This window comes from Oryza glaberrima, chromosome 5 (genome assembly GCF_000147395.1).
Source record: "Oryza glaberrima chromosome 5, OglaRS2, whole genome shotgun sequence".
Taxonomy (NCBI): Eukaryota; Viridiplantae; Streptophyta; class Magnoliopsida; order Poales; family Poaceae; genus Oryza; species Oryza glaberrima.
The window spans coordinates 3,761,629-3,781,262 of NC_068330.1; the positions used below are offsets into that span (position 1 = coordinate 3,761,629).

Sequence of the window (19,634 nt, forward strand, 5' to 3'; positions counted from 1 at the left end):
AGTAATTTTGAATGTTTATATCATTACCTTGTCAAAATTTGATAGGGTTAATTTTGCCAAAGTGAACATCCCATACATAACAGAAAATCCATAAACTATGGAGACACATTGACATCATGAATGAATATCAATAAACCACGACGGTCCATCATACATGACCCATAAAAAAAAATTTCTGCTCTTTATTCTTTGACTAGTGAATAACTGAATACTCCTATATACCTTTGCTCTTCGCTACAGGCTACACGCAGCACCGGCGCTCTGACATCACCAGGCTGTTTACTTTTAACATCGATCGTGTTGTAATCCGTTGGTACCAATAACATTGCTCATTACACAACAAAAACACACCCTTAATCCTACCTTTTAATTGTATCCCCCCTACCGTTCTGGTTACATATAATACAGGTTTAATTTGCTTTTCGCAAGCAGCAATGGGAACTACTTTAGATGTCCAAAACTGCCACAGTTCCTCCCTGCTTCGCCATCTACTGGTACCAGTTTTTACTACCTCGAATGCAATTACTCTCACTGTAATAAAAAAATGACTTAATGAACCGTGAGATAGCAATACCTCTCACTTTGCACCGAAGCATCTTCCTTTGGTGCTTGGTGTTAGAAAGAACGAAAGAAAGTTCTTCCTTGGCCATATCCTTCTGAAATTTAGGATCGTGGAGGAGTAAAAGTCGGAATCCGAGAAAGTTCTCTGGTCATCTTCACCGAATTAAGCTGTCAACAAAAAGAAGAAGAAGAAGATATTAGCTTCCAACTCGGGTTATAGTTGAAATTAGGATCAGTAGACGTTAATTCTGTAATAAGCATACTTAGTTAGATACCCCTATATTCATAAATATAAGGGATTTTGAATACTGTGAAGTACTGCTTTCCCAATCTAATATCTAACCACTGTATTTATTGCTCATTGATAGTTAGTCCTGCTCTATAATATACTTTTAAAATATACGGGATTTTATGATCCCTTGATAATATTTTATTTACTTTTATACTAGTTTACTCTTTATCAGTTATTCTCCTAACTACTGCGCAGTTTACTTTCGAAAATGCTCACACTCAAGCGACCGGCAGGGGTGGAGAAAAATCGGACGCTGCTTTTGTACCTACCACTGTATGTCTGCATGCAAAGAATCTTTTCCCCCGTACTCCCATCTTTCATTCATTCAAAAGATTTTTTTCTCTTAAACTATTAATCTAATCTACGATCTGATTGCACCACTAAATTCATTACAATTAATCTTTACAACAAGACCACACATGATTATATTTCGATAAAAAATATTTTAGTTTTTTTACTGATTTTTTTAATGTTGCATATGGTCTCTTTTGATGTTTCAACTAGTAGTTTTACAATGTTTCAGCTAGTGTACTCATGATGTTTCACTATATATAGATCAAATGTTGCAGTGGATTTTGATATTATGGAACACGCCGTTGCAACAAATCACCCACATATTTTAGAAACTCTCTGTTAAGAGAATTTGGTTTATTTTTTGTTTCACTATGTATAGATCTAATGTTGCAGTGAACGAAACACTCCATTGCAACAAAAAAACCCACATATTTTGGAAACCCCATATTAAGAGAATTTGGTTTATTTTTTATTCCACCGAAAAATGTTTCACCTAGTGTACTACCAATGTTTCACTGTGTACAGATCTAATGTTATAGTGAACTGAAAGATTCTTTCGTATTTGCTGAAACATTGTTTCTATATAAAGTGAAACAACATCCGATTTAAACTAGTGAAACATTTTCGATCTACTTAGTGAAACAATTCCGATATACCTGGTGGAACATCATACAACATTTAAAAATAATTCAATAATAAGCTTTTTTTTTTCGTCGGAATATATCCATGTGTGGTCTTGTTTTGAAGATTTAATTGCAACGAATTTAATGGTGCAATCGGATCATGATTTGGATAAGTAATTTAGGAGAAAAATCAGTTTAAAATAGTTTTGCACATAAATCGGGCGCTGATGTCATGCTGACATCAACACCCGATTTTGCTCCCAGCCCATCGGGCTGATGGGCGTCCGAGCCGTAGGTTCGTCCGTTTACTTTTATACATGAATTTTTTTAAAAATTCCTTAACTCTTTATAAAAAGATGTCATAATCTCTTGTATTATGGAATGATGAAGAGAGTATATGCTGACATCAGCGCCCGATTTTGCTCCCAGCCCATCGGGCTGATGGGCGTTCGAGCCGTAGGTTCGTCCGTTTACTTTTATACATGATTTTTTTTTTAAATTCCTTAACTTTTTATAAAAATGTCATAATCTCTTGTATTATGGGATGATGAAGAGAGTATATTGCTAAACGTGATCTTTTCTAAGCAAGTAAATTCCTACGGGTATCAAGGCAACTTTACCGTGATCTTAAAATTCTGCTAAACAATCTCAAGGTTTGTTTGGGGAGCTTAAGATTCTAAAAAGCAGCTGGTTGGTAGCCAGCTTCTGAGAATCCGGAAAAACTGACTTTCGTAGCTTCTGACTTCTAGGTCATTTTCTGGATTCTACAACTATAACTTCTTAGAATCTGGATCAAAGTTATATTGTTTGGGGGAGCTTCTGATTGTAGGAAAATCTGCAGCAACTAGAAGCTCCCCAAAATAGGCCTCAATCTAAATGGCTTTTTTTTGGGGGGGGGGAGGGGGGGGGGGGGGGGGGGGGTGGGGGGAAAACCCCATCGCTGGATATGAGTCGGTACCTGTATCAGCCTCTCGTCACGGAAACTCTTGGTCCTGTGCTTCAGTTCACCACGATTAGTCGTGAATTCATCCAATATCTCAGAAGCATATTCAGGGCTGGCATCGCTGCAGCGCGAAACGGAAGCATCTTCGTCCTGTGTAAAGAGCCAAAGCCAGAAGATTCAGATCATCTTAGAAAGCAGTTAAGACTTTAAGAGTGATGGCTAAAGCCTACTAGAGGTAGGAAAATTGCCAAACTACACATGCGTAAGGCTATACTGTTCGTCTATTCCAATAATTTAACATTTTGGTTGCATTAAACTAAAATACTCAATATGGTCCAAAAGAAAAAAAAAAGGCTATGTATTAGAAAGACGTGCAAAGAACCTAGCAGACCAAAAGGCATTCTAAATTCAGTCAAAGATGTAGGAAAATTGCCAAACCACACATATGCATAAGGCTATACTGTTCGAGTAATTTAATATTTTGACTGCATTAAACTATAATACTCGATTTGGTCAAAAAAAAAAGAATGATATGTATTAGAAAGACGTGAAAAGAACCTAGCAGACCAAAAAGGATTTTAAATTTCAGTCAAATATATGAGCTACTAGAGTTTAAGTGCTCCGCAGTCAAATATATGTGGGAAAAATAATGTGCAAAAAGAAAAAAAAAAGAAAGAGGACAAAGAATTCATACCGTAGACGGATCACGCCGCACTCCCTCAAGTTCTTCGTACTCAGCTGCATCCAATTCCCACAGGTGGCGTGGATCGAAGAATTTCGGGAGGATATACTGTCTAATGACAATGAGAAAGAAGAACAGCAGTGGGAAGAGGATTCCAGCTACTGGTATCCATGTCATCCCCCAGACGATCAAGAGATAAACCAGCTGGAAAATAGTGAAGGCAGATATTTTCTTGATAGGTACTGACTCCATGAAGGATGCATGAGCGCCTTCCAGAAGCCTGTCCAATTTATCAAGAACAAATAATAATTAGTACTGAAACTTATGTTCCTGCACTCAAAACTGGCTTAGCAAGAACTAAACACACATAGCAAGAACTAAACACGCATAGCATGCTGACAAGAAATGAATAGACAAGTTCTACGATCCTTGGGAGGTTTTAGAGGCACCATTAAATAATACATTTTGACAGTATTTGGTATCTCCCAAGTTATAGTAACACTGCCCTCGTATCTTTAAGGGCCTGTTTACTTTGATGCCATTTTCAACTATACCATTTTAAAGTTGTCAAAATTTTGGCTATGTTTAGTTTGTCGCCAAATTTAGTAAATACATAAGAAATCCTACCAATATTTTGACAATATTAACATCTTGCTAAAATTTTGGCATTCGGTAAGATTTATTTTGGCTACAATCTAAACATTCCCTCTAAAGTTTTTAAAAGGGCTCGTCTGAATAGATACAGAACGCAGCTAGATGAGGGCTTACTTGTAGCGCCGTTGAGGTGAAATGAACAGAAGTTGTGTCCTCTCCCAGAACTGGTTTCCCGGAACGCTGTCAATGGACATATAAGCAAAGTAACCCCAAAGGACTGATGTTGGTATCTTCTGAATGATTGGCATGACTCCAACACAACCAGCGATCAACAGGGACTGCAACAGATTGCTCACTCTCTGCTCATTCACCCGGACAGGCAAGTAAGCTTCTATATGCTTTTCAGGATCAAATACCTCAGACACCCTCCCTGCTCCATTTCCCTCTGGAATAACTGCATCCTTCAATTCCTTCAGCTCTTTGCGTACAGATTTGGCCTGCAGGGTATTAACAGAGATTTTTTTTAGGAAAATATTAACAGAGATTTTTACTGCATGGGGCTAAGTGGTGCATTTATTTTGTCTTGCAGACAGAACGGAATGAATGATTATATTGTTTCTTCGAATAACTTAATAAAATCTAACAGAGATACTATTTTATTAGGACAATAATCTCACTGATGACGCTGGTAGTTACTAATTAAAATGTTCACAAGGGGAAAAGGCCCTCTTTGAAAAAACGAAGCGGATATGATTAATCAAGCAGTATGAAGCAACAGTATAATTAGTATTGTACTGAGGAATGAATATATTCTGGTGTATACTGTATACTTTATACTCACATTGGATTTATCATCCATTTTGATAAAAACTTCTTGCATCTTTCCATAAACTTCTGAACTGCTAGCATTGTTCATCATACCCTCCTTGGCAGTTTGGACCATCTTTTTGCGAAGCAACTAATCAAAAGAAATAGAGATAGCACTTGAGCAAAGGCAAACTGAATAGCATAAACAGAAATACGCAAGGAGTATAAACACGTCAAAATCACTAACCTGCCCCTTGAGGACGGCAAGGCTTCTAGTGTGCATGGGGGACTGGGGAAGTACTCCATTAGATGGAGGGATGCCAATAAGACCACAAATCAAGACCTGCATGGCATTTGTATCCTATTGAGAAAAGAGCCATTTCTATAGCAAAGTTTGTAAGATCGTGTATACATGTCTCAACAACTTTCACCTATCACCAATTATTTTATATTTTTGTGTTCCCATAAGCAGTAGGAATCAAAGGATTGCATCCTTACTGCAAAATAAGAAAATGTATGCTACAGAGGCAACTACAAATGGCAAATCATACCATAAAGCTGAGGACCAAAATGTCATAATGGTAAGCCGATGGGTTTTTCAAATTAAATTCCTTCTGCTGAGCCAGTTGTGAAGCTACACTATGATCAAAGAAATAGAGCCCGGCAACCATTACAGCAGGCACAATAGCCAAAAATATGTATGGTGGAGGGACAGAAAACAAATCCTGCAAAATCAATAGCGAAAAGCACATCAAAATTCCAACATCGAATATATCTACATTTTACATTAGATCCTGGAATCAAAATAAACTGCATCACAACCTTTGCTACTGTCCAATGCTGCAATGACTTTGGTTCCCAAGGAAGTGGGGTGAAGAGCCTCCTAGGAACCCCTGAAGGGATCTTGCTTGGCAATGAATACGACAAAGCTGTCCAGACTACAACCATGAGTGGAACGCCATAGTCAGCAATGAAGCTTCTTTGCCACCCTGCAGGTTATTAGCTGGCGTATGAGTAGTTGATATTTGGAGACTGAGATAAAAAAAAAATGAAGGTACTTATGACAAACCAGTGCCGTATAGCGATGATCTTGCACTCCTGCTACGTATTGCAGTGTATAGCAGGCCCATTGAAAAGATAATTCCAAGCAGACCATTAACATAAGCCCATTGGAATTGGTATATCGGTAGACTGTGGTCTTTACCCTCGGGCACACTGAATTCACCCAACATCCCCTGCAGAACAAAGACCATGTAGTAACAGTAAACTAAATTAGAGCACACTTTATATGTTATTAACGGTAAGAAAACAAATGACGAATACCTTGACTGCTTCCTGCATGAACAAAATCGTAATCAACATTCCAAATAGTTCTCCAGCAAACCTTGTAAATCTGTTTATAACGACTGCAGCATTAAACATTGCCATGAGGAATAGCATGAAGGCAGTCCAGATGCAAACCCTATCAGTGGCCAAAGAAAAGTGAGAAATGCAGATAACATTTAGTATAACCAAAAAGAAAACTGAAGGAAGGATTGTTATATTTATCAGCCCTTACCATCCAGCCCATGGCAGAAATAGTCTTTCTCCGAGGTTTGGGTGATTTTTGGCAAAATTGTAGATATAAGTGTACATGATTATAGTTGGCTCCGCAACTCCTACAATCAACAGTGGTTGCCCGCCCAATATTGAATGTATGATGCCGCATATAGCGGTTGATGCTAATGTCTCAACTGTGGTCAGTGCACCATCTGAACATGAACAATTCAGATGTCAGAAACTGCGTATAAACTCTGAAGGAGCCACAGTTATCTGTTTGATTGTTCCTTGACTCCGACCAATAGAGAAAGGAAACTGTTATTACTTTCTATTGTCCCCCCGTTTTGAAAGAAGAGTTAATAACTTGTTTCCCTTTTTCCAACTCAAATATTACGGAGAGCTAAAGTATGTAGAACATCGTGTCAATAACTAGGAATGGCGAAGCTCATAGCTGATGTAAGTACAAGGAAGACAATCCAACCTGTATCATTACTCAATTGTTCCCCAAAGGCAACAACAGGTAGTGCAGATGCAAAGAAGATATACAATGTAGGTGCCAATATCCTGAAATAACATAATCAATACAGCAGCCAGAATTAAGAACAAACATGCAAAAATTAACATTGGAAATGTTCGATTACACAAACCTGAATCCAGTACGGGACCCATCTATCCAATCTTGTTTGTAGCAAGATAATCTTCCTTTGAAATCATTAACCACTCCCTCAAATGGGGCTTTCACAGTTCCCGTCATCTGAAAATAACTGAGCTAATAAAAATAAATTTCTCGGTGTTGGAATTGCCGGTGTGGGCAATTAAAGCAATTGAAAAGAAATGCCGCGGTTTCTTGTGGAAGGGGGATGAGGATGCACCGGGTGGATGCAGCCTAGTTGCTTGGGATAAGCTCTGTCTGCCGATCGAAAATGGTGGGTTGGGCATCATCAATCTTGGCAGAATGGGCCCATATCTTCCACGCTTGCGAGTACACGAGGGCAGTTTGGACGAGAATCAGGAGTCGCCTGGGACTCTCCTGTGTTTCCCCCACGGAAGACATGTTGGATTGGTGGTGTGAAGCACGCAAATCAGTTCACAAGACGGATCGGGGGACCTTTGATGCTGGGGTTATCTTGGTAACATGGATAGTCTGGAAGGAAAGGAATGCGCGTGTGTTTGATGGACGAGCTACTTCAGCGGTTCACCTTTGTGCCATAATTGTCGACGAATGGGAAACATGGAAGGCTGCTGGGCTACTGAGCGCAATCGCTGGCGGTTAATTTGTTGAGGTTTTAGCAGCTGTGCTTGTTTGTTGTCTTTATTGTTGTGAAGTTTTTCCTGTAACCTAAGCCTTTTCTGGTTTAGGGGCTGCTGTAAAACTTTCTCTCCTTCTTAATGCAAAACTTGGCCGGTTATCTTTGCTGGCCCGGCGAAAAAAATAAAAATAAATTTTGTACTCACAAAGACATGCCCCATGCATGGGGTTTACGAATAAGTGCATGTAGGATTTCACAAGCCAACTGTGGGCTAAAAGAATGGATCAGACAGGGGTACTACATAAATTTTAGTTTCACAACATCAGACTTGGTTTATGAAAGAATGAAACAGAACTTTCAAACTTGGGAAGGACGGTCCAGCTGTTTGGTGTTTGCCTATTTTTTATGCTATAAGTAGCAAATTGGACATGAACCATTGCATGCCATCATTTGGCTCTTTCATTTTCCCCTTCCTAACCAGATGCTATTTTTAGCTTTACATTTCTATGCATAGTAGGAGCATAGTTTTCATGAATAAGTTGACAGCTGCAAATACTAAGGCCCGGTTTAGTTCCCAAAATTTTTTTGCTTTGGGGTGTCACATCGGATATATGGACACACATTTGAAGTATTAAACGTAGTTTAATAACAAAACAAATTACAGATTCTGCTAGGAAACTGCGAGACGAATTTATTAAGCCTAATTAATCCATCGTTAGCAAATGTTTACTGTAGCACCACATTGTCAAACCATGGTGCAATTAGGTTTAAAAGATTCGTCTCGCAATTTCCGTCAGAACTGTGTAATTGGTTTTTATTTCCGTCCATATTTAATACTTCATGCATGTGTCCAAACATTCGATGTGATGGGTGAAAAGTTTTTGTTTTGGGAACTAAACAAGGCCTAAGAAAGAAGGCTTCAAGAAACAAAATAGGGATCACCAGCAGTCTGGCTCAAACAGGCTGTCATGTTAAATTTGGCAAATAGGCAGTGTCTCATAAACTGATTGTTACTTGGAACCACCCAAGAACAGAGGTGCTTGAGGAAATAGGTACAGGAGGGTCCCATTTGGAAAAAAAATGAGATATGATCTGGATATGTTCTGCATAAAGCAACAAATCAAAGTGTTCTACTTGTTTCGAACACGACACAAATAAAGGACTGCCAACTGTTGGGAATGCAGAAAGTTCTATCAAGAATTTACATTCTTCGTACTATCTTTCTCATTTGTGAGTGAATAAAAACCACTAGTACGTTTTTGAACCAGTTATAAACTTTTGAAATATGGTGCAAAAAGGAGTAACAGAAAAACAGTGATCAAACTTGCTTTCAAAAACATTATATCGCTGTTTGAGAAACAGCTGCACTGGATGTGTAGATGTCATAGTAGTAGTACAAGATTTATGACGCTTTTGAAGGGGGGGAAGAACGCAACTGCGCTCGTCAATGGATCATCACGTACCGATCCTACGGAACAATACAAACTGTAACCAATTAACTAGTCCGTATCTGCAAACACACAGCGAATCAGCTTAACGAAAAATCCTGCATCGATGATCAATCGATCAAATTGACAAGAGCAATCATGATGCACAACACGCAAATCAAGCGCCGCATCTTTCCCCAAACGCGTCCCCCCCGCACATCAAAGGGCTCCGAATCCCTGACGATCGAGAGCCGCACGGATGGCCAGGATCGATGGAGCGAAGCGGCGGCGGACGCTCATGAGCAAAATAACCAAATGCAGCCGGAATCGGAGCGCGCGTACGTACCAGGAGCGGCGAGGACGAGGAGGGAAGGCACAAACAATCAAGCGAAGTCCGCAGTCGGGCGGGCGGTGGATCGACGCGGCGGCGCGCAGCGACAATACCCCGCCTCCACCGCGAGCGACGCGCCGGCGGGCGGGGAAACCCTAGGCGTCGGCGGCCGGAGGGGACGGCGGCGAGCGGGTCGTCGTGGCTCTCTCTCTCTCTCTCCTCTCCGCCGGTGACGCCGGCATTTATAGGCGAGCAAATCGACGAGAGGAGGCGAGCTCAAGAGGGAGGAGGAGAAGAAGAAGGGAGTCGGTGTGAGACTCTTCAGCGTGTGACTGACATGTGGGTCCGGCAGAAGCGGGGTTGGAGTGGGGCCCACTTGGCAGCCTGCGTTGCCGTGCGGACACGTAGCGAGGTGATGGGGGGAGGCGAGGGTGGCGCCGCGCCTCACGTCTCGCTTTCTCGGGCGATTCGAAAATTGAAACCGGGGAGAATCGTGGCCGTCCGTTTGATCGATCGGTCAGGATTCGTCGAGGCCCAATGGGCTACGGCTAGCTTTTTCTCTGGGCCTCCTCCCCTCGCACCTCCTCGAAGCCTCGACTGCTCCACGGCCGCCGCCGCCGCCGCCGCCGCCGATCTCTGCTCCGGTGAGCGACGCCGAGCCTTCTCCTTCGCCGTCTCTGCGTACGCCACCGCCGCCGCCCAAAACCCCAAGCCCTCGCCGCCGCCATCTCCAACGGGAGCACCTCCGGTACGCGCCCTCCTCCATGCCGCCGCCGGTGGTTTTGGTTTCACCTCTCTTTCCTAATCCCTTCGCTTCTCCGTCTCTCTATGCGCAGCCATGGCGGAGGAGCTCACCGACGACCTCCTCGTCGAGATCCTCTCGCGCGTGCCCTACAAGTCGCTCTGCCGCCTCAAGTGCGTCTCCATGCGGTGGCGCCGCGTCATCTCCCACCCCGACCACCGCCGCCAGCTCCCGCGGCATCACCTCCAGCCCCTCGCCGGCTTCCTCTACGCCGACTACCGCGTACTAAACCGTTTCCAGATCGTCCCGGCGCTGGATCCCCCTCCCCTCATCGATCCCTCGTTTTCCTTCCTGCCCAAGTGTGATGATCTCCAGCTCGTGGACAGCTGCAATGGCCTCCTCCTCTGCCGCTGCTGGAATCAGCTCAACGAACACAGGACATTCAACTACGTGGTGTGCAGTCCTACCGCGAAGAAATTTGTCGTCTTCCCGGACTCCACCTGCTCCAAGAAGGTCCGGCCGTTTTTGGGGTTTGATCCGGCTGTCTCGTCTCACTTCCATGTGTTCGAGGTTGTGGAGGATTGGGATTATTATGATTGTGATGACGATGATCTGGAATGTGATGGCGTCGAAGATGTTGTCGGATTGAGGATCTACTCGTCCGAAACTGGAGTGTGGAGTGATGAGATTGATAATGGATGGAGCAACAGAATCAGGATTCGGCGTGATCAAAAGGGTGGTTCCAAGAGTGTTTTCTTCAATGGAATGCTGCATTTGGTCGCCATACAGCCTGTGGTGGCTGTGGTGGATGTGGAGGGGAAGAATTGGAGAACCATCCCTCTGGCACACAAGGATGGTTCTCCTTTGTGTGGTGCTCATCCTCCTTGTGCTTCTGGTCCAGAGGGATTCATTGCTCTGTCCCGGGGCCTGCTGCACTTTGCAAGTACTGACAGCTATGGTGACTGGGAAATATCAGTGTGGGTTCTTGATGATTACTACGGCGGACAATGGACCTTGCAACACACGGTCAGCACTATGCGTCCATTTGAGCGGATGATGAGGAGGAGGATGAACCCTGATGACTGCACTCTTGTCTGGATCGAAGGACGTAAAATGTTTTTCATGTTTTATGACTATGTTCATTGTATACTCACGTCATATGAAATGGACAGTGGGGAAGTACGATGTCTAAGTCGTCCTCGGAGTTACTGCGAGCCACCATATCTTCCATATATTCCCTTGTTCTTGGAATCATTAGCAGATGGGCCCTAATAATCTACCGTACTGGATGGCAGCTCTACCTGTGTCAATCTTTTCCGATGATATGGGAACTAGATCACCAATTGCTACGAGGATGAGCCACTTGGACTGCCACAGCATTGTCTTATCCATCAATAGCATGATATATATGCTTTTCTTTGTTTCTGAGATTGACACATTTCTAATGCTTTGTGAAACAGTACTATGTTCTTAAGTTGGATGGAGTATCAATATCAAAGTTCGGTGTGGTAAAAAAGGTTCTTGCTTCATGTTACTTTTGGTTGTGCTTGATTTCACTCCTGTAACCTGACTTTATGGTGCTAGTTATATGTGTGTACTCAGTGACTGCCATTTTCGGTCTAACTTTATGCCAGTATAGCTGTATGTGTTTATTTCTAGTCACTGTAAGTTTTGTCGTCAGACCTGATACCTGTTTGCACATCACAATGGATGTCTAGATTGTTCCTTCCCTTACCTTATTTCTGGTTTTCGAGTTTATTTGAATTTCAACAATGCTAGAAATCTGATTACTTCTGTTTGATCTTTGTGAGATGGGAATTTATGCATCTTTTATCGGTACTGTCAACAAGGAAATGATCTGTTATAGTGAAGAGTGGCCACATTTTATTTTAGTTGGGAGTTTATGCATCCAATCGAAGCCACTCCTTCAGCATTTTCAGAATCCAGAGAAGTCGTTAGCAAACTTTGAAGCTGAGGTTGGGTGGCATCAAATTCAGCCGTAAAAAATTTTGGCATTGGGATAGAAACCAATTGCGGCTTCTGCGCCACTCGCGCTGATTCGGGACAGAAGTTTCAGACACTGAAAGATCTGAATGACTGCACTAAACTCCACCCACCATTAGCTAATTTTATTCTGGTGAGGTAAATACATTCGTTTACACCTGAATAAAGATCGAAGCTTATCTCTGCTGATTGAACTTTGCATTCTGGATCGATCACCCATGGAAACTTGAGAATTGCACACCAGCACGAAGCGAGGCCATGGCTGGCGAGGGGGAGCGGAATAAATCCCCTCCAATCCCTCCCTCACAGGGATTAACCGAACAAGCCCTTAGGCCTTGTTCGTTTAATCCCCAAGAGAGAGGGAATGGAGGGGATTGAGGGAGAATAATTACACACCACAATAGGTGTGGAACAAATCCGCTCCAAATCTCTCCCAATCCCCTCGTGGAAGGGATTAACCGTATATCCAACCTATAAGGAAGGGAGCCAAGATCGACTTTTTCCAAGGCAAAGTATGCAGAAACGAGACAACTTCGTTCCAGACTTCCAGGCCCATAAAACAAAACCGGACCAAGGCCCAAATTCTACCGCATCGTGGCCCTCTTCGAGCAGCTCGTCGCTCCTTCTTCCTTCCCGCAACCCAGAAACCCTCGCCTCGCCTCGCCGCCGTCGACTCGACTCGAACCGGAGCGCCGGATCCAGCCCGCCGCCGTCCCTAGCTCCGCCGCCGCCGCCGCACTGTGGATTGGTTTCACCTCCATTCCCTAATCCCTTTGCTTATTTGATCCCTCTCTCTTTCTCTCTTGCGCAGCCATGGCGGAGGCGGATTCCAGGGATGGGCGCAGGGGGTGGATCCCGGCGCCGGCGGAGAAGCTCACCGACGACCTCCTCGTAGAGATCCTCTCGCGCGTGCCCTACAAGTCGCTCTGCCGATCCAAGTGCGTCTCCACGCGGTGGCGCCGCGTCATCTCCCACCCCGACCAACGGCGCCGACTGCCGCGGTATCACCTCGGCAACGACATTGTCGGCTACTTCTACAAGTCCAACACCTTCACCAACGTCACAGGGGAAGGCCGCCCTTTTGTTGACCCCTCGCTCCCCTTCCTGCCCAAGTGCGAGTTTCTCAACGTCGTCGATAGCTGCAATGGCCTCCTCCTGTGTCGCTGCTGGAGGCTCGCAGATCCACGGAGATTTGATTACCTAGTGGTTAATCCTGCCACTGAACATTGGGTCATCCTGCCTGATTCCGGCTGGTCTGACAAGGTGCAGACTGCTCGCTTGGGGTTCGATCCAACGGTCTCCTCCTCGCACTTTCATGTGTTTGAGTTTGTGGAGGATGGCGCTGCGGATGTCGATGGGAATGTTGATTGTGACGACTATGATGGGCATGTCAAAGGGGTGGAAATCTACTCATCTGTAACTGGAGAATGGAGTCACAAGGACAATGGTTGGAACTGGGAAATCAGGTTACGCGATGAATCGAATAGTGTGTTTTTTGATGGCGTGCTGCATTTGATCACTATTGAGGATGTGGTGGCAGCGGTCGATGTGGAGGGGAATACTTGGAGGACCATTCCTATGCCTCAAAGTCTAGTTGAGCCTTTCAATGGTATTGGTGAGGGATTCATTGGCCTGTCTCAGGGTTCTCTGTATTTTGTAAACAGCGATCACGATAAACCATATAAAGTATCAGTATGGGTTCTTGAGGACTACAGCAGTGAACAGTGGATCTGGAAGCACATTGTCAGCCATTTACATCTATTTCAAACCAAGAGACTCCTTTTTGGACATGATTACAAAGTTGTCTCAATTCATCCGGAACGGAATATCATTTTCTTGGTTTGGCCGCATAGCAAAATGCTCATGTCCTATGAATTGGATAGCAGGGAAGTGCATTTTATATGTGGCATCGGAGGTTGTGAGTGGGTGATGTACTATCTTCCTTACGTTCCCTTGTACTCAGAATCACTGGCAGATGGGCATTGATCATCGTACTTGCATAGGCGAACGCTTGGTTTGTTAACCTTAAATTATGACATTGGAGTTAGGACGCCGATAAGATCAGCAGGAACTTGGCAGATCTTTCTGATGTTGTGCTACATTGTTGTAGGTGGTTGAGTGTGTTCTGCAACCTCACTTTCTGGGGCCAACTTTTCAGTAACTTGGAACTTAATTCGGATTTTGTAATAGTGATGTTGTATTTGATTGTTTGCGATGTTGAAAACCCTCTAGCACTTATTTATGCCAATATTTGTTGAGATTTCATATTACGTTATTTACTATTTTTTTTCCATTGGATCCCCTCCCCTGGTTATGCATAGTACAACTATTTTGTTCTGCTTTGCATGGGAGTTTATATTAGTTCTGCTTTGCATGGGAGTTTATATTAATTCGTCATTGCTGAAATAATATGTACTAGTTGAGGAAGGGTACTCTTTTTATTAGATTGTCTAGAATATGTAGTATCAAAAGTTTGAAAAACTATGTTGGTTCCAATATTTGATGTATTGAATACTGACTCACATGAAAGATATTACCACAATCGTAGAACATGTTGGGAGCATACTTGTCTATAACTAATTATTCTTTTTCGTCACACACAAGTTGGCATTACTGTATTTCCCATATGCATATTTTAGCTTCAATGTAATGTTTCATGTGATAGCTGCTGAAATCATGTCAGTGGTGATGGTGGCGGTCTGAGTTGATATTTTATTTTTCTCGGTGGATCTGAATTTTTTGGCGTTGACCAGAAGCTGATTATGTGGTTTCATTGGTCGAAATCGGTAAGCTCTACGGACTCTTAAACTACTATAAGTTATTTAGATAATCATGAAAATATACATGTCTGGTACAATATATGTAAACAAAATCAGGTAGTCAATTTGCTATTATTTTTTTTAAGGTGATACACTGAAGCATGTCACTTACACATTGAGGCATACTGCTCTCACATTCATTCTCTTGGTACGTTAATAGCTCTACTAAGAAATGCTCGTATTTATCCTGTACATGCATTTATTTATGTAAGCAATCAAGGTTACCATTGTATGTGTTAACTGAAACATTTGGTAGGATTATATCGTATGCCATAGGTTGATGCTCGTTCCATGATTCCATCTTGACCCACAACATGCTTTTGCATTGCTTTCGGCAAGTGTTTGGCAATCCATATAAGTTTTTTTGACATACTGTTTGCTTCAAAGTACGCGGTTAACATTGACTTCTTAGCACCATCCCGGTCAAGTACTCCTTGAATGCCTGCTGTGCTCTATAAAAAAAGCACTCCCTGAATGTCTTGTTTGCCTCGATATGCAACATGTATTTTGATGCAGCTCGAACTTATGTTTGTTGATAATTGTCGTTGATGGAGCTGCTCCTGGCAAGGTGGCCTTTTAGGCGACGGAGTATAACTGTGAATTTTTTTTTTTATCAAACCACAAGAACTGATTTGGTTTCTGTACCAGTTTTGTACATAAAATGTTTTTGGCGGCAGAATAGAACTGTTTAATCACACCACAAGAACGGATTTTGTTTGTGGTACCAATTTTGTATATAAAACATATTTTGGTTGTATATATATAGGATATAATGTATGCAACATTCTTGTGGTGTTCGGATTGGATGTAATATGGGGTGTTCTTGTGGTGTTGTGATTAGGATTTGAGCTGAGTGGGCCTGATCTGAGCGTAGTAGGCCATAACTGATCTCGAAAGGGAATTGGAAATTGTGGAGCGATTTGCGCGATCTGGGAGGAATCGGACCAAAGAAATCGCGCGCACTACACGGGGAGGGAATCGGACTTTTTTTTGCCACTATTTTCCGCCCTTTTTACCATATGGGCTTCTTTTTTTCGCTCTTTTTTTATTTTAGACAGATGACGGAAACCTTATGAATTTTTTAAGTAGTAGAGATTTAATATTAAAAATAAACCCTTCAAAAATTTATTTTCAATATCTAAAATTTTTGGTCACACCAGTCGAACTGGCGTGACAACTTTATTTGGCTACGCCGGTCTCGCTAGCGTGGCAGTATTATTTAGCTACGCGGTTCTAGATGGCGTGATCAAATAATACTGTGGCGCCTGCTATAAGTGACGTGTAACTGTTGTTTTGTTACGTTAGGCATGTTGGTGTAGTTAAATGGTTTAGATTTTGAAAATAAATTTTAGAAGGGTTTTTAAAATTAAAAAGTAAAAAGGTTCAAAAAGAATAATAAAAAATTCCCTCGTCCATGTAGACAACCACCCCGAGCTCTTGAAATGTGCTGCCCGAAGTCTTCTCCGCCTCCTTCCACAGCTTCGGATCCTGCATATAGGGGTAGGGCGCGGGCGCGTGGCTAATGAGCGATCGATCCCCATGCCCCCTATACACTCCTCTCCCCCGTCCTCCCCTCCTTATTCTCTTTCTACTACACCATAAATTTTTAAAAAATAAAAAAATAAAGTTAGAAAAATTAATGTATAGAAATACTATATATAAAAAATATTTAAATTCAAAATCAAATTTGAAACGATTATGTAAACTTTTGACTTATAAACTTTGGGTCTATAAATTAATATTTAAATTCAAATTCAAATTTGAATCGGGTATGTAAACTTTTGACTTATAAACTTTAGGTTTATAAACTTTAGGTGTATAGAATACTATATATGGAAAATATTTTAATTCAAATTCAAATCTAAATCAGATATAATTCAAATTCAAATTTGAATCGGGTATGTAAACTTTTGACTTATAAAATTTGGTTCTATAAACTTTAGGTGTATAGAAATACTATCTATACAAAATATTTGAATTCAAATTCAAATTTGAATCGGATATCTAAACTTTTGACTTATAAACTTTGGGTCTATATACTTTAGGTGTATAAACTTTAGATGTATAGAAATATTATATATAAAAAATATTTGAATTCAAATTCAAATTTGAATCGGATATATAAACTTTTGATTTATAAACTTTGGGTCTCTAAACTTTAGATGTGTAAACTTGAGATATATAAATTTTAGATGCATAAATTTACTAAAATAGGAAAGTAATGCGGTGGAAAAAAAACAGGTGGAGGAGAGGGGGGCGACCCGATCGCCCCTAGCGAGCGATCGCCCTTTAGGAGTTTCGTTAGGGGTAGCCGGGTAGGCTGGTACCATCGCTGCATCGGTGATCGGCCAAAACCAGTGAACAACTAGCTTGCTTCCCTAGCCAGCACTGCATTTTTCCGATTCGTCTTGATTCTTTTGGTCCTGAGTTTGCCTTTGTCGAGAAGTGAGACTAAGAGAGATATCTCTAACTTCCTCCGTCCCAAAATAAGTACAGTTTTATACTGTTTATCCAACATTTGACATTTGAAAATGTTTTATGATTAGTATTTTTAAATTTATTAGATGATAAAACATGAATAGTAACACTATTTTTTTCGGGAATGCTAGGGGACGGGATACCGTCCCCCAAACGGGATAGCTCCTCCTCCACAACACGATTCCTGCTCACTCGCTGCCATCGCCGTCCCCCGCCGCTGCCGCGCCTGTCCCTGGTCGTCTTTGCCGTCGCCGCCAACGCTGCGCCCATCCCCCACCGCCACCGCACCCATCCCCGTCGACGCCGCCGCGCCCATCCCCCACTGCCGCCGTTGCTGTCCCCCGCCGCCGCCGCGCTCGTCCCCCGCCGCCGCCGCCGCGTCCGTCACCCGCTACCGCCGCTGTTGCCGCGCCCGTCCCCTGTCGTCGCCGTCGCCGTCCTCGTCTACAAGGGACGGCTGCAGGGGGCCAACCGCGCATGTCGAGGTGCTCCTCCCCCAACAGGATGCCCAGCTATATCTAATAGGAATCACCTGATACCTGGTAGGTATCATCCGATACCTCGCAAGTATCACGCGATATATGGTAGAAATCGTTTGATACCTGACAAGTATCACATGATACCTCGCGAGTATCACACCATACGTGGTAGAAATCGTCTGATACATGACAGGTATCGCATGATACCTCGTGAGTATCACGCGATATGTGATTGAAATCGTCTGATACCTGACATGTTTCACATGATACCTCGTGAGTATCACGCGATACGTGGTAGAAATCGCATGATACCTAATAAGTATCACATGGTACTTGCAAGTATCACCTGAAACGTGTGTAGAATCGTCTGATACATGATAGATATCATACCTGATACCTATCCGGGATCATCCTGTTGTGTAGAATCGTTTGATACCAGAATCGTTTGATACCTGATAAGTATCACACCTGATACCTACTCGGGATCATCCCGTTCGAAAACGGGATTCCGTTATATAGCAGCCCCCTATTTTTTTTCATAAATTTTTCAAAATAAAACGGATGATCAACGTTACATTGGACACGGATACTCACGGCTGCACTTATTTTGAGACGGAGGTAGTACTTCAAATCCTTGATTTGTTGGGTTGATTTGATCGATTTCTTTGGTTTTTGCGGTGCCCTTGATTTCTTGGGCTGTTATGGTGACGTAGACTTGTACTAGTTGATTATTGATTTTCTAACTCCATTAGGTTTTGCTCTCTTTATTAGCTAATCCACCATCGACAGACCTCAGGTCGGCGCTCGCCGGTGGTGGAAACAGGCCTCAGGGTGTCGGTGCCCGCCATGGCGCACCGGTGCTCTTCATATGTTCTGCTCCTCCGGACCATCGCCATATGGTCCCCGTGTTTTTTTTTCCTATCACTTGCACATGGGTCCCGAAGATATTTCTTTTGTTTTTTCGATATAACTGTCAAGTAGATATCACGTCTGCACATATGAGACTAAGTTAATGTCACGTCAGCAAAAACCGTTCTAAAAAAAGAGAGTAATTTTGTATGGTTATGTTCTCAAAACAATAATGGGAGTACTTAGAGGACTCGGCATATTCGATATTCGGTTTTCCGTTTGCGGTTATGGCTTTCACAGTGCACACACATGGCGTGTGGCAAAGTCTATCCACGTAAGCACAATGCCTGCGTTGAGGAGAGGAGGTGGGGCCCACGTTTTCAGCAGGTTCGCGTAGCTTGTTTTGGCTCCGAGAACCTCAGCGAAATTTGTCAGAGAAAAAAAGCATGCCACACACAGAGCAGGAGAGAGAGAGAGGGAAAGAGGGAAAAAGCTCGCCGGAGAAGCCACTTCCGCGCCGGAGAGAGACGAGTAGGGGCGCAGCCGCCGCCGCCGCCGCCTCCGTCGTCCGTGGCTCTGTTCCAGCGCCCCGCCGTCATCCACAGCGCCGCGGCCATGAGATCCGCCGCGCCGCTCGACACCGACGCCGACGCTGTCGTCCGCAGCGCCGCAGCCGTCCGCAGCGCCGCTCGGCGCCACGGCCGTCTTCAGCCGTCGCTGTCGCCGTCCCTAGGCCCCACCACCGTCGCCACTCCGCCCGCTAGGCCCGGCGGCCAGCACTGTCTCCGCCCAAGCTTCTGTGGTGGGGAAAACTGGGAAGGGAATGGAGGAGGGGGAGAGCGAAAAAAATATATAGGTAATTATATATACGTTACTAGCTGTCTAAAAGACAATAGTACTAAAAAAATAGAATATGATGA

The 19,634-nt window shown here is 43.2% G+C and overlaps 3 protein-coding genes across 5 annotated transcripts; 2 read left to right on the forward strand and 1 right to left on the reverse strand.

The window, feature by feature from the left end:
- Positions 1-141: 141 nt before the first annotated feature.
- Positions 142-9,570, reverse strand: LOC127774674 (putative boron transporter 5). 3 transcript variants are annotated; one of them, XM_052300957.1, is made up of 14 exons: positions 9,359-9,570; positions 6,983-7,089; positions 6,817-6,899; positions 6,355-6,547; positions 6,120-6,258; positions 5,866-6,031; positions 5,619-5,785; positions 5,348-5,521; positions 5,044-5,139; positions 4,831-4,947; positions 4,164-4,486; positions 3,408-3,675; positions 2,729-2,863; positions 142-729 (listed from the first exon to the last, which is right to left on the reverse strand). In XM_052300957.1, the coding sequence occupies exons 2-14, from the start codon at positions 7,087-7,089 to the stop codon at positions 664-666; spliced, it is 2,034 nt and encodes a 677-aa protein (XP_052156917.1). In that variant the 5' UTR covers positions 9,359-9,570; the 3' UTR covers positions 142-663. The 3 variants fall into 3 exon arrangements, with proteins under 3 accessions (XP_052156917.1, XP_052156916.1, XP_052156918.1); XM_052300956.1 differs by having other exon boundaries at positions 6,983-7,099; XM_052300958.1 differs by lacking the exon at positions 9,359-9,570 and adding an exon at positions 7,208-8,068 and having other exon boundaries at positions 6,983-7,099.
- A 424-nt stretch (positions 9,571-9,994) lies between these two features.
- Positions 9,995-11,936, forward strand: LOC127773392 (F-box protein At5g07610-like; the record flags this gene model as incomplete). The annotated part of the gene is made up of 2 exons (XM_052299450.1): positions 9,995-10,091; positions 10,180-11,936. Coding segments are annotated over 2 exons (1,275 nt in total), but the record flags the coding sequence as incomplete, so codon positions are not given.
- An 822-nt stretch (positions 11,937-12,758) lies between these two features.
- Positions 12,759-14,368, forward strand: LOC127774678 (uncharacterized). The gene has a single exon (XM_052300961.1). It carries the CDS (start codon positions 12,903-12,905, stop codon positions 14,073-14,075), a length of 1,173 nt encoding a protein of 390 aa, XP_052156921.1. The 5' UTR covers positions 12,759-12,902; the 3' UTR covers positions 14,076-14,368.
- Positions 14,369-19,634: the final 5,266 nt, after the last annotated feature.

What these genes read in the sequence shown, in the direction of transcription:
- LOC127774678 (XM_052300961.1), top strand. Translation starts at nt 12,903, where the DNA reads ATGGCGGAGGCGGATTCCAGGGATGGGCGCAGGGGGTGGATCCCGGCG.
- LOC127774674 (XM_052300957.1), bottom strand. Translation starts at nt 7,089, where the DNA reads ATGACGGGAACTGTGAAAGCCCCATTTGAGGGAGTGGTTAATGATTTC. An exon ending in TTGCCGTCCTCAAGGGGCAG is followed by an intron (nt 4,948 to 5,043) that starts GTTAGTGATTTT and finishes TCTTTTGATTAG; the next exon opens with TTGCTTCGCAAAAAGATGGT. An exon ending in AAATGGATGATAAATCCAAT is followed by an intron (nt 4,487 to 4,830) that starts GTGAGTATAAAG and finishes AATACCCTGCAG; the next exon opens with GCCAAATCTGTACGCAAAGA.